This window comes from Peromyscus eremicus, chromosome 3 (assembly GCF_949786415.1).
Source record: "Peromyscus eremicus chromosome 3, PerEre_H2_v1, whole genome shotgun sequence".
Classification (NCBI taxonomy): domain Eukaryota; kingdom Metazoa; phylum Chordata; class Mammalia; order Rodentia; family Cricetidae; genus Peromyscus; species Peromyscus eremicus.
Genome location: NC_081418.1, coordinates 2,704,281 through 2,718,560, shown reverse-complemented (window position 1 = coordinate 2,718,560; position 14,280 = coordinate 2,704,281). Strand labels below are relative to the sequence as shown.

The window sequence follows — 14,280 nt, the reverse complement described above, 5'->3', positions numbered from 1 at the left end:
TATTGAAAAAAGAGAGAGAAGGTTTTAAAGACATTTCTTAGAAATCCTTTGAGGCTCATACCACAAGGACATATGCTCAACTATGTTCATAGCAGCCTTGTTCATAATAGCCAGAACCTGGAAACAACCTAGATTCCACTCAACTGAAAAATAGATTAATGACATCATAAAATTTGCAGGCAAATGGATGGAACTAGAAAATATCATCCTGAGTGAGGTAACCCAGACTCAGAAGGACAAACATGGTATGTGCTCACTCATAAATGGATATTAGATGTAAAGCAAAGGATAACCAGACTACAACCCACAACTCCAGAGAAGCTAGCTAATAAGGAAGACCCAAAGAGGGACACATGGATCACCCTGGGAAGGAGAAATAGATGAGATCTCCATGAGTAAATGGGGATGAAGGGTGGGCAATGGAGAGGAGGGGATGGGGATGAAAACATAAGGGAATGGGATGGTCGAGCTGGAACAGGGATGGAGTGGGAAAGCAATGAAAGAGATATCGTGATAGAGGGAGACATTATGGGGATAGAGAGAAACCCAGTGCTAGGGAAGTTCCCAGGAATCCTCAAGGATGACCCCAGCTTGAACTACTAGCAATAGTGGAGAGGGTGTCTGAACTGAACTGGCTTACCCCAGTGATCAGACCGGTGAATACCCTAACTGTCATCACAGAGCTTTTCTCCAGTGACTGATGGAGGCAGATGCAGAGATCCACAGCCAAACACCAGGCAGAGTTCCAGAAGTCCAGTCAAAGAGAGAGAAGAGGGATTCTATGAGCAAGTGCATCAGGATCATGATGGGGAAACCTACAAAGACAACCAAACCAAACTAGTGGGAACTCATGAAAGTTGGATCAATGGCTGTGGAGCCTGCATGGGACCGGGCTCTGCCCTCTGCTTGGCAAGACAGTTGTGTAGCTTGATCTGCTTGGGGGGCCCCCTAGGGGTGGGATCAGAATCCATCCCTGGTGCATGAGCAAGCTGTTTGGAGCCCACTACCTATGATGGGACACCTCATATAGCCTTGAGGCAGGGGGAGGGGCTTGGACTTGCCTCTGCTGGATGTACCTCCCCATGGGAGGCCTTGCCTTTTGTGGGGAGGAGTGGGAGGTGGTTGGGAGAAGGAGGCTGGGGGGTGGGAGGAGGGAAGAGGGGGATCTTTGATTGGTGTGTAAATGAAAGGAAAATTTTTCTTAATTAAAAAAAAGAGGGAGAGAAAAAAAAGAAATCCTTTGAGGTATAACTTGAGGGTCACCAAAAGAGTCAATTTACAGAGCTACTGCAAAGACACTTAAGGACATACTCTCCTTTGAAAGCCTATACCTGTTCTTCTGGGTATGTCAAATTCTTTCCCCGAGTGATCACCTTTATCAACACCCACGCTACTTAAATCTATGTTTAAAATCTCTTTTTAATCAGCTCCAACTCTCTTTCATACTAACTTATCCCAACATTCATTTTTGCAGCAAAGTCAAGGATGGGCTTCACCTCAGTGAAGTGCCTCAGGATAGGGAACTTCTGAGGTGCTGGCAGCAGGTCTGAGCTGCAGTACTGTCACCACCAGGACCACAGTCTTCACTAAAGGAATAATATGGACACTGCTGAGGAGGGCATTAGCTCAGTCAACCAGTCTCGCTATTACTTCAGGTCCCAAGCTTTGAGGTGAGGGCTTCAATCTTTAAAGGTACCATTTTGTTTCAGTTTTTGAGACAGAGTTCTTACTATGCAGCCCAGGTTGACCTCAGATTTGAGATCCTCAGTTTCAGCTTCCCAAATGCTGGAGGATTACAAGTGAACGCCACCACACAGGACATGCATTCTACTAAACCTACTATCTGTATGTAAGGAATTTAGGGAATTATGTGTAGAAATTGGCGAAAGAGGAGAAACTAGGAAAGCAAGGCTGAAATAATGCCTGCACCCCACACTTTCCATTATTTTTACTGCCTACTTAATAATAAAGAAGGATAGAAGCCTTATAGAGTTATTTAGTAATTCTCTCTTTACATCAAAACTGAAGGAACACAGATAAACCTGGTGACACAGATAAACCAACAGGGACAGGAAAATAATCTGACATCACCTCACAAGTCTTATGGCCTAAAAGAAAGAAAAAAAGAAAAAGATTTTATTTTACCACTAAGGCCAAGGATCATTTGTAGTGAAAGAGATCTATGCAGTTCTCTAAAATGTTCAAATGTCTCAAAATTTCCTGGCAGCTTAGAAACAATGCTATTCCTAAAACACTACTCTAATTATTTTGTAGACCGTGTACCGCTTTTCCAACCGTTATTTCATTTGATTTTTGTAAAAACCCTTCCACACAAGGCAAGAAAGATATTGTTGTCGTCATTTTACAAGCAAATCGTAAAACCCAAAGGCACCGAATGACTGACCTAAGGTTACTTAACAGTTAGGAAAGAGCCAGGATTCTAACACTTTTTCTATCTAGTGCATTCTAGCTGAGAGGGAGTTCTCTTAAAGGGCAGAGGATAAGGGAGAGATGGGGCAGCAGAATGGGTCTCCTCTCTCCTGCTAAGTAAGGTCTCTCGCTGAGGGATTCTCTGTTCCCAGGGGACTCAACATTAGTTTGGTAAAGTTTGCTTCTAGCAACCTACAGAGGGTAACCTTGCATCTAACTCCCATCTGTAAACACGCTGATTCTTACCCTTTCTCTTGGTCCTGATCGTTATTTAGACTCTTATTTTTCTCTGTGGGTTTTGGTCTCTGGGGTCACACTCCCAAACTCCACTCTCTCCAAACAAGTCGCGTCCTTGGTATCCAAGGTAACCACAAAGCTGAGTCTGTCCTGTCCCTTCCACTCTTTCCATTGGTCAGTTGGATTAAGTTCCCCTCCCCTCCGGTCCTTTGGCCAATGGACTTGAAGCAACGACAAGGCTCCTCTACCAATCGGCTCTTGTCTCCCTATCTATTCGGCGCACTGCCTCCTGGGATATGTAGTTCCAAAGCCACCAGAGTACTTTGATGTCTGGCTCCTCTAGAACTACATATCCCGGCGGCCTCCGCCAAAGGGGCGGAAATAGACAAAGAGTCAGGGTCCCCGTTTCAACAAGGCGCTTTAAAGTTCCGATTTTTTGCCGGGTTTGTTTTGCGGCTGGGATTTAAAACCTTCGGTTCTGTGCTGGGCCTTGCTGGTTCTTCGTGACTGACCTGAGGCAGCCTCGTGGCGCGGGCGCTCGCGCGGCCGGGAAGCCAAGGCTGAGGCGTTCGGAGCGGGCATGTTCGGCCGCCTCCCGCCTTGCGCGCTCCGCGTGCGGGCGGGCGCCCGGTTCGGGGCTCTCGGAGCCCGGGCGCGCGGCTGCGATGGGGCGCGGCGGGGAGCGGCGGACGACCCTCGGGCCGGCCTGGCGCGCGCGGCTCTGCGGGAGTGGACGCTGCCGGTGAGCCCGTTCGGGCGGCTGAGGGCGCGGCTGCCGTGCCACCTGGTCGTGAGGCCCCTGGACCCCCTGGCGTACCCAGACGGCGACCGCGTGCGGGTGGCGGTGCGCGGGGCGGGGCGCGCGGCGCGCGGCCTGGACAGCCTGCAGGTCCAGTACGACGCCGCTCGGCAGGAGATGGCCATTCTGTCCGAGGACATCGACCCCCAGGCGTCGGTGGAGGTGAACGCACCCGTCAAGTTTGGCAAGTGAAGTGAAAACGGGTTCTTTCCACTCTGCTTTCTAACCTAATTGGCCCGCTCAGGAGCCCTCTTTTCTAAAGCAACACTCTCGGATTCCCGAATAGTATTTAAGAGTCAGGGTCCCAGTTAAGGAGAAAAATTAAAACCGAATGGAAGCGTGGACTGGAATAACCTATGTCTTACTACATCATGCTCTACTGCTTCTCAACTTCTAACTAGCCTCGATGAAGAAGAGGCTGTGCCCTCCAAATGTAATAATCCGAAGGTGCTGGGGAGGCTTTACCATAATACAGATTAAGGGGGTGTGCTGGTTTAAATATTAAGGCCACTCCATGTGGTTAAAAGGGAGGTTTATTTTGTGGGGTAACTTACAAGTGAAGGGATAGGTTGCAGGGTCTGGGGAAGACATAGCGCAGTCCGGCGTGTTCTCTGGAGAACTCCACCTAGAGAGCTGGCCCATCCGGATCCGGGTCTTCAGCGTCCTCTCTCAGCTCCGCCTTGTAGGGGTTACCGAAGCCTCAAAGGGGTGGTACTTCCAGGTCAAAGCACTACAGTGGTGTCTTAGGGTTTCTGTTGCTGTGAAGAGACACCATGACGACAACTCTTATAAAGGCAAACATTTAATTGGGTGGCTTACAGTTCGGAGGTTCAGTCATTGTCATCATGGTGGGACTTGGCGTGCAGCCAGACACTGCAAGAGAGGTAGCTGAGAGTCGTACATCTTGTGCAGGCAACAAGAAGTGGTCTGTCTCACTAGGTGTAACTTGAGCATAGGAGACCTGAAAGCCCACCTCCTCAGTGACACACTTCTTCCAACAAGGCCACACCTCCCACCAGTGCCACTCCATTTGGGGGACGTTTTCCTTCAAACCACCATAGGAGGATATCAATGGGGGGCTAAACAAAACTTAAAACAGCATCTATGAAAATCGATGCTACATCTGCTGGCGATCCGAAATCTCGTTACTTCTAACCAGAAACCTGTTTCCGGTGTACTGTCTCCATGCCTCTGTTCCACAGGCCTCTCAAATCTGTATAGTTAATTTTATTATTTGTTCCTCCAACTTGTGAAAGAGTGACTCAGTGAACGTAGCATTACTCCTGCTGTCTTAGTCCCTCTGACTTCCCGCAGCAGAGTGTGTTTAGAATCCCATTCCTCATCTGTGTAGTTGGCAGGCCTGCCTGAGTTCTCGCTATATGACTAGATTGAGTTGGGAAGTAAGCTGTGCAGTTGTTTGTATCGGTATTCGGCTTTTTATGTGTTCTCACTTCCTTTCACTCAGTGTATTGTTGCTAATTTAAACCATTGCCACACAACTGAGGACATCCGTCCTGTAACTATTGAAATTGTGGCATTGGGTCCCAATAACTTGCTTTAGGGAAACATAGTTGTGCCGGCTATTTATTTATTTATTTATTTATTTATTTATTTATTTATTTATTTATATCAGCTTGACACAAGCTAGAGTCACCTAGAAGAGAGAGCCTCAGTTGAAAAAAAAAAAAAAGCCTTAATCAGACTGGCCTGTAGGCAAGTCTGTGAAGCATTTATTAATTAATGATTGATGTGGGAGGGCCCAACCCACTGTGGTTGTCCTGAGTTGTATAAAAAAAAGTATGCTGGAGAATCATGGAGAGCAAGGCAGTGTTCCTCTGTGATCTCTGTTCCAGTTCCTGTCCTGACTTCGTCCTGGCTCCCCTTCATGATGGGCTGAAAGCTATAAGATAAACCCTTTCCTTCCCCAAATGGTTTGGTCGTGTTTTTTCACAGCAACAGTGACTAAGACAGTAGTATTTGTTTCTATTCTCTGGAAATCATTAATAGTGTGAATTGCATAGTCATTATCACTGTTTACAATTTTGTTATTTTGTTGTTTGTCTTTGAGACAGAATCTCTCTCGGAGCCCTGGCTGTCCTGGAACTCACTATGTGGACCAGGCTGGCTTTGTACAGCTGAGCATGCCACCTGTGATTCCCTATTTTTCAAACTTTCTTCAAAAACATTCTTATTTATCCACAGTATTGTAGCTTTGATTCTTCTTATCACTAGGTTTTTAAAGATGATTCTGGTTATTAAAAATTATTTCGAGTACCCTGTGCTACAGCTATATGGCAATATTCCCATTTGGGGGTTGTGAAAGGCTAGAGTAGAATTTGAAAGCCTAGGTCATGATCACATACACTGATCCATGCTATTTTAATATGCTCTTAATTAGGTGATCAGTGTTTCAAATCTTCTGGAGTATAAGTCAAGGCTAAACAACTTCTTTGACATTTGATGACTTGTTAATTCACTGTCATATCCTTACTCATTTGTGTGCGTTCTTTTCATAGGATAGGAGCTAAGCTATTTCTACATGAGACATGAGTACTTAACCTATAAGAATGGCCGACTCAGGTCCTTTATTCCCATCTGTGGCCTTTCCTCTCTTTAGATGATATAAGCCGGGAAATATAATCTCTAATAACTGTTAGAAAGGCTCTGCATTTGATCCTGCTGCTTTGGTAAAGACCTCTTGCTTTCAGGGAGAAACCATACTGCTCTCTGACCCAGCACTGCAGTGAGTCCCTGAAGACCTAGGGGATGTTAAAATGCTCTGAGGCTAGGCACTGACTTTTTCCTTCTTTCTGCTTTTGCTTCTAGATTTGAATATTGAGTCATCAGGGTCTGGCTCTGTAAAGGTGCAGAATATTGAATGTGATAGCTGTAAAATTGACACTGCGCAGGGGACCAGCGTCTTGCAATCTGTGAAGGTATGAGCATTTCTCTCACTTTGTTCCAGTGGCAAAATTACCTTAAACTGTAAATCACAGAATCAAACTACAAGGCTTAATTTGTTATTCAGATTATTATCATTCATCATTTAGAAAGTCTTCAAAAAAGTTTGCCTTAAAAGCACAAATGTTGCAGCAACTTTGAAGGTTTTGCTCTCTTTCTTTCTTTCTTTCTTTCTTTCTTTCTTTCTTTCTTTCTTTTTTATTATTATTATTTTTAGTTGTCATTTCAAAGCATAGTTAAACTCCAAGGTATATTTTTAGGATTTTGAGATACTACTATTACTAAAAAAAAAATTAGTTTTCGTACCATTTTTGTCTACTTACTAAAGAATAAAAAACGTCTTTATGGACTATAACTGTGCTTTAAAATGTATGACTGTTTCACTCATTTTTAGTATTCCAGAAGCTCTTTATGGAGTACTAGGCAGCCAGTTTTGCAGAACAGATGATTCAGCTTATTTATAATTAACAATTTTACATTCCATTTTTCTCAAAATGAGATTAGTCTTAGCCATATATGTTTTATATCATACCTCTGTTAGGGAGTTTGGTGTTATTTCTGTAGCAGGCTTTCTTTTTTGGGCCACCAACCAGCTTCCAAATCGTGACATGGAGACCTATGAGTTATGAATGCTTGGTCTTAGCATGTCTTACTTTCACTGCTTCTTGTGTCTGTCTGGAGGCTGCTGGCTTCCTGCCTGGGGTGTGTCCCTCTCTGTCTCCCTGTTCTCTTCTCTCTCGAGCACCCCCATTCTTCTCCTGCCTAGCTATGGGCCATTTAGCTTTCAGTCAGTGCCTTAGGCAGGCATGGTGAAACAAATGCAACACGTCTTTACATAATTAAACAAAGGCAGCACAAACAGATGTAACACACCTTTGCATAGTTAAAGTAATATTCCACAGCATAAACAAAAGTAACACATCTTTGCCCAGTTACGATAACATTCCACAGCAATTTCTAATTGTTCTAGCATTTGCAGGGTCAAGACCCAATCCTTTGACACGTTTCATTGAACTAGGTCATCTGTGTTGCAGTTGCAATGCTTTCACTTTGAAAACATTAATTTGAATGATGGATTTATCTGTCTTTACCTCATTCATTGGTTTGTCCATCTTTATCTGGGTACCTGTGTTGTGGAATATTATTTTAAGATGTGTTACATTTGCTTATGCTGGGGAACGTTTGTTTAATGATGCAAAGATGTGTTGCATTCTTTTATGTTGCATTTGTTTAACTCTGTGAAGCTGTGTTACTCTGCCCGTCCAAAACACCAGATTGGTCTAATAAAGAGCTGAACGGCCAATAGCGAGGCAGGAAAGAGAAATAGGTGGGACTGGTAGGCAGAGAGAATAAATAGAAGGAGAAGAACATTAGAAAGGAAGAGAAGGAGCAAGAAAAGAAGGAGAGGAGGACTCCAGGAGCCAGCTGCCCAGCTACACTGCAAGCCATGGAGTAAGAAGTAAAGAAAAGTATACAGCAGTGAGAAAGAAAAGCGCAGAGGCAAAAGGTAGATGGGTTAATTTAAGAAAAGCTGGCTAGAAACAAGCCAAGCTAAGTCCAGGCATTTCATAAGTAAGAATAAGCCTCTGTGTTATTTGAGAGCTGGGTGGTGGCCCCTAAAGAGCTAAGAATTAAAGAACCAACTACACACCTCCTTTTCACATTTGTCTACATGAGATAGCGTCAAAGAATGTAGTTGTACAGACGTCATAAAAGACAGTGTACAAAAGCATTAATAGACTAGACATTGTAACTGTAATTCTTACTTGATAACTGTTTTGTTATATATAATTTTACTATGTTAAAGTTAAAACTTTCATTTTTAATTAAACAGAAAAGGGGAAATGCTGTGGGATAATGCTTTTGTACCCTGGTTTAATAAGACACTGATTGGCCAGTAGCCAGGCAGAAAGTATAGGCGGGATAAGCAGACAAGGAGAAAGCTGGGAAGAGGAAGGCTGAGTCAGGAGACGCCAGCATGTAATGACACACAGGTAAAGCCATGGGACACGTGGGGACATATCGATTAACAGAAATGGGCTGAGTTTAAATGTAAGAGCTAGTCAGTGGTAGATCTGAGCTAATGGCCGAGCTCTTTTAATTAATATAAGCCTCTGTGTGTTTACTTGGGGGACGCGAGTGGGAGAGATTTGTCCCAACTGCGGACCAAGCGGTACACAGCAAAACTTCAGCTACACTTCAGAGAGGCTGAAGAACAAGTAGCTAACCTCCTCTCCTTCCTTGTGTCCTCCAAAAAGCCCTCATGCTTCTCCTCACCCCTCCTTATAAACCCTTCTCCACCTGGCTCCTCCCTACCACTTCCTTTCAGCTAGTTGCTGACTCAGCCTCCTGACTGCAGGTGAATTTTATTTAATCAAACATATCTTTCCACCATTAAACAGATGTTCCAGAGCATAAAAAAAAGTAACACACCTTAAAATATTTTATAACATTATTCTTTTTTGTTTTTTTTTTTTTTTGGTTTTTCGAGACAGGGTTTCTCTGTGTAGCTTTGCGCCTTTCCTGGAACTCACTTGGTAGCCCAGGCTGGCCTTGAACTCACAGAGATCCGCCTGCCTCTGCCTCCCGAGTGCTGGGATTAAAGGCGTGCGCGCCACCACCGCCCGGCACATTATTCCTTTTTAACTTTACATTTTTAAGAATTTTATTGACTAATACAGAAATTTCAAGATAGAATTTAATCCTGTTTTTAAGTACATTTTGTATTTGTTCCATGGAAGACTTGTTAAGAAAGAAAAAAAGCTATGAACTAGCAGTCTTTACAAATAAAATAGCTAAAAAAGAACTAGAGCTAAAGCTGATACTAGTGCTGCTGGTTAGTTTGTGGCAACTTGACACAAACTAGAGCCACCTGTGCAGAGGGAGACTTAATTGAGGAGCTGAGTAGGCAAGTCTGTGGGGGTATTTGCTTGACTAATGGTTGATGTGGGAGGGCCCAGCCCACTGTGGGCAGTGCCACCCCTGGCAAGTGGTCCTATGCTATATAAGAAAGTACACTGAGCAAGCCAACAAGCAGCACTTCTCCATGGTCTCTGCTTAAATTCTTGCATCCAGGTTCTTTCCTCAGCTTCCCTGGATGATGGACTATAAAACTGTAATTCAAGTAAACTCTTTCTTCCCCTACGTTGGTTTTGGTCAATACTTTATCATAGCAACAGAGAAACAAGGACACTAGTCTTGTACTAAAAGAATTAGTCTTGCAATGTTAGCCTTAACTAACTCACGTTCATAAATGCAGGCACTTTGGTAAAATATCTGGCTTAGGTTTTTAAAAATATGGTACAATATGATCTTGAATTAGTGGTCATCTGCTAATATGTCTACCTTTCACTTATTTAACATCACATATAGGGTTATGTATATATAAAATAGCATTTTAGTAACTAACTAATGCTGATGAATTGTTAGTATGTACTGAGAATCTCAGCTAAACCTTGTTAATCTTTGGAACATTTTCATTTATCAAGAATGGAAACTCGGAGGCACCAAAAGACTGAGGAACTTACTCACTCAAGCTCACAAAGCTAAAGTAGTTGAGCTGGGATTTGATCTTAAGTTTGTTGTTTCCAAGCTCAAATTCTTCCCAGCTCTCTTTATTAGCTAAGGAAGACATATGGTAATGTTGCATTTATTCAGCATCCGAAGTAATAAAGTAAGTGAATGTCACACATCTGCATTTTAAAAAAATGTAGCACAATCATTTCCCCCAATGATTTCTGACTCATTTTCACTTTTTAAAAATTTCCATGTTGTATGGGAGTCAGGTGAGCTTCTGATTACAGTAGCTCAGTGTCTTTAAACCTTAGGCCTCTTCAAAAAAAAAAAACCTCGTGATTGTTTCTCTCTAAAGAAAAAATGAACATGTATATGAAAGTTTACTTACAACTTCATAAATTTCAGAGACACTCCAGAAATTCACTTAATTTCAGTTAAGAGCTTTGGATATGAAAACAGAGTTACTTTGGAGATAGATCTTTCTAAAACTTCATTAATACTTAGATTTTAGGTTCACATCTGTAACTATGATGAAGTTAATCACAGTGTAAGACAAATCTTTGTGAGAACAATTGTTTTGCTCTTCTCCATACTTTCCTGAAAACTGATTCCTGGGTTATTTTATGAACATGCACAGAAGAAAATGTTTCCTTAGTGTCATGTGAGCTTACTCTCTCTACCCTCTGTGGTCTTTTTGTTTTTCAGAGCCAAGAATTACATGTTCAAACAAAAGGAGGCAATGTGATCTGTCTGGGAACAATTTGCGGAAATATAGATATTCATGCATCACATCACAGTGTAAGATTAAAACCCTCTAAGTAGCTTCAGCTTTGCTGTTGATTTCTTAAACAGATTATAAAATTCTTCTATAGAATTTGTTGTGTTTTCTTTTTAGTGATTTAGTTCTTTAATAAGCTCATGTTTGGAACCGAAGTGGTTAAATGCTTATAATATAAATTTTAGTGTGTGATTTAGTACTTTTGATAGTTATTTAGTTCGTTACAATCAGTAAACACTTCATATTTAATTCTGACTTGTCTAAAGAGACTTTTATTTTGATAGTCATGAATTAAAATATCAAATTAAGTACTGCCACCAGTATGGGAATTTGGTTCTCGTGGGTGCTGGATTTACTTGAATACAATGTTCTCCTAGGCTTGCTGCTTTTTGGCTAATCGAAGGGTAAATTCTGAAATGCTCATGGGTTTTGAAAAGAGGACCTGATATTGGGAGAGGGAATAAGGCAAAGGGGCTCTGGGATGAACTGGATGGGGAATGAGCAGTTGATATGCTCAAATCCATTGTAGACTCAGAGGATTAATATTAAAACTGAAAAACCATCTGAAAGTTGGCTTCTTTAGTGTTTCCACAAGGTGGCACTGTGAGACAGAGCTACTGTTCTCCAAATCCCCCACCCCCATGTTGCCTCAGATTTGTGTTACAGAAAGATGGTTTGTATTTTAAATCAGCTATTTACTGCTTCCAATTTTTTATTGTGCTGTTAATAGTAATTGTGATACATAGTGTTTTAAATCTTACAAGAAAAATCTAAATCTGATGGTGAAGGTTAAGCATGTTCTGTAGCATATTGCTGTCATAATTTTTATAATTATATTACATTTTATTTATTTGTGTATGTACACAATGCATGTGTGTGTCAAGATGCACATGTGGAGGAGGTCAGAGGAACACTTGTAGGAGTCGATTCTCTCCTCCTACCATGTGGGTCCTGGTAATCACACTGAGGTTGTTGGGCTTAGCAGCAGCTGCCTTTGCCCATGAGACTTCTGCTGCTCGTTGCTGGTAAAATTAAGAAAAGCGGAGTGTAGCATTGTTTCTGCTGTTGTTAATTTCCTATCACTTTTTTCTTAGAATCTGTGGGAAGCTGTTTAAAACAAATATTTAAATATATAATAAACATTTCAAATTAAACTAGGAAAGTCTTTCGAGAGCCTGTGGACTTAGGCCACTGCCCTTGGAGATGATCTTTAGTTTTTTTCAATCAGATTACTATCTCCTTAGAGTTGCAAACAGGCAAATGGAACAACTTTTCAGTTCCTTCACATTCAACCTTGCATTAATGGATAATGTTACTACAGGATTACAAGTTCTTGGGGGTGTGATGCATGTACGTGCTTGGAGGTCAGTGGTCAGCACAGGGTGTCTTTCTCAATTGCTTGTCACCTTGTTTTTTGAGCCAGTGTTTCTCACTGAACTTGGAGCTCGTGGATGTTGGCTAGGCTGGCCAGTCAGTAAGTTCCAGGGATCTGCCTGTCTTCACCTTCCCAGACCTGGAGTTATAAACTTGTGGCGCTAGGTTTTCACATGGGTCCTGGGCATCCAAACTTGGGGCCCATGCTTGACTGGCAAGCATTGCACTAATGAACCATATCCCCAGCCCCAGGATCATATGCTTTCAATCAGATGTGAGTATCAGAAATTTAAATCATGCTATTTTGAATAATTTGGCCACATTAGTTGTTAATTTGTTCCAAATGACACATGGGTAATCAGTCAAACATTTCTTTACTCCTACTTCCTGTTAAACTTTTGTTTCTTTCCTGAGTTTTGTGAATTTTTTCTAATTTTCCTGCATAGTATTAACTCTTAAAACATTTGAAAGTTTATTTAAAAACATAAAAATATACTTACTGGTTAAGAGCACATGTTGAGAATTAAATTTCCTGGCTCAGCCACTTACTAAGTTTTGTGACTTCAGACAAGTTACGTAACATTTGTGTGTCTCAATTTTCTGAAAAACGGGGTCATAGTAATGGACCTATCTCAGAACGTTCACAGGAAGATTCAGGCATCAGTACAAGTAAAGTGCTTTAAATGGGCTCTTGCGTGAGGCTGACTCTGACATAGGACTTGCTCACAGTGAGGGTGAAGGAAAAAGAACCACAGAAGAGATCACGGCACCTTACTTCCCTGAGCCTGCGTCTCCTTGTTCACTACTCAACAAGATAATGAAAGTAAAAGGACATCATGAACAGTAGCACTGTCAGCTGTGGCTGTTCCAAATGATATTGTGAATTTCAGAATCAGCCTCTATAACTTAACAAGAACATCGACATCCCAGGATGACTGATGACACAGTTGTCACTTTCCTTTCTGTCTAGACTACAGAGTCACAGTACTTCCTGAAGACTTGATTTTTGTTACTTGTAAACATTGTATTATAATAAAGTAACCAAGTGTAGGGAAAAATCCCTCCTTATGTTAAAATTAATTTTAGCGACACCTCTCTCAGGAAGGTATTTATCTTCTAATCTACCTTTTGTCCTCTCTTTAAATAATTTCTGTTAAAAATCAGAGTATACAGTTTAATCTAGAGAGTCTACATGTGACACTTTTATCCAGTAATATTACTGACTAAAAATAAGATTTTTGTCAATATTTTGATGTCAACTGAGCTAACCCAAATTTAATTTTTTGAGTTATTATCTGACATTGTTCAGGTGATATCGTTAGGTTTTGTAGCCCTTGGAGAATTTAGAATTTCTGAGAAACTGCATGAATGATTGGCAATTATACTGTGTTGGTGATGTGTGCTGAGATTTTACTTGCTTTCATTTACTTTGGTAGTGCAGGATGTTTTCTGGCCTCCTAGGGATGTATTTAGTTTTTAAGGAACAGTACAGATCCTTGGCGTTTTCCAGATACTCATAGAGTGTTGAAACCCAGCTTTATTTCACATGGTGATGGGCAGTATCTCGGTAGAAGTGCTGCTTAGCTAGTTCAGGGTGTTTCAAATGTTCCATTAAATGTCCCTCTTTTGGTGTGAAACAGCCCCATTCCCTGTTGAAAGGCCGGAATATTCCATTTTGTTGCTTGTTTCATGGAAATTCTTGGAGAGTGTGAAACCATGAACACTAAGCAAGTTTTCATGAGTAGAGTTTGTAGGTAAAGACTTTCTTGTCAGGAGTTTTATGCCTTTATTGTAAGCCTGTGGAAGATAAAACATTTATGTTCTGGTAAATCCCTTTATAAGTATTTTTATATTTTTGTTTGATTCCTTTTTGATTCGTTGAAACTAGATTTAAAGTAAAAGTTCCTGTTAGTCCGTAATCAACTTAAGATAAACAAGTAGTTAAAAATCAATGTTATCAGGCAGCGGTGGTGGCGCACGCCTTTAATCCCAGCACTTGGGAGGCAGAGCCAGGCGGATCTCTGTGAGTTCGAGGCCAGCCTGGGGTCTACAGAGCGAGATCCAGGAAAGGTGCAAAGCTACACAGAGAAACCCTGTCTCGAAAAACCAAAAAAAAAAAAAAAAAAAAAAAAAAAAAAATCAATGTTATCATATACTTTCTAAAAAATACAGGAAGTTACGTACT

The 14,280-nt window shown here is 41.6% G+C and overlaps 2 protein-coding genes across 6 annotated transcripts in view; one reads left to right on the top strand and one right to left on the bottom strand.

Moving 5' to 3' along the window:
- The window catches only part of Ccdc146 (coiled-coil domain containing 146), a 154,870-nt gene extending 151,567 nt beyond the window's left edge, over positions 1–3,303 (bottom strand). The window contains exon 1 of one of the 4 annotated variants that reach the window (XM_059257215.1): positions 3,180–3,303. The gene's annotated coding sequence lies outside the window, so the exon portion shown is untranslated. Of the gene's footprint in view, positions 1–2,676; positions 2,841–3,179 lie in introns of those variants that run through there. The other 3 variants (XM_059257214.1, XM_059257213.1, XM_059257216.1) reach the window with 3 other exon arrangements.
- Fam185a (family with sequence similarity 185 member A) overlaps positions 2,881–14,280 on the top strand; it is a 50,720-nt gene continuing 39,320 nt past the window's right edge. Inside the window, exons 1-3 of one of the 2 annotated variants that reach the window (XM_059257240.1) lie at positions 2,881–3,650; positions 6,293–6,402; positions 10,649–10,741. In XM_059257240.1, coding sequence (XP_059113223.1) covers positions 3,248–3,650; positions 6,293–6,402; positions 10,649–10,741 — 606 coding nt within the window. In that variant the 5' untranslated portion in view covers positions 2,881–3,247. The remainder of the gene's footprint in view (positions 3,651–6,292; positions 6,403–10,648; positions 10,742–14,280) is intronic. The other variant, XM_059257239.1, reaches the window with a different exon arrangement.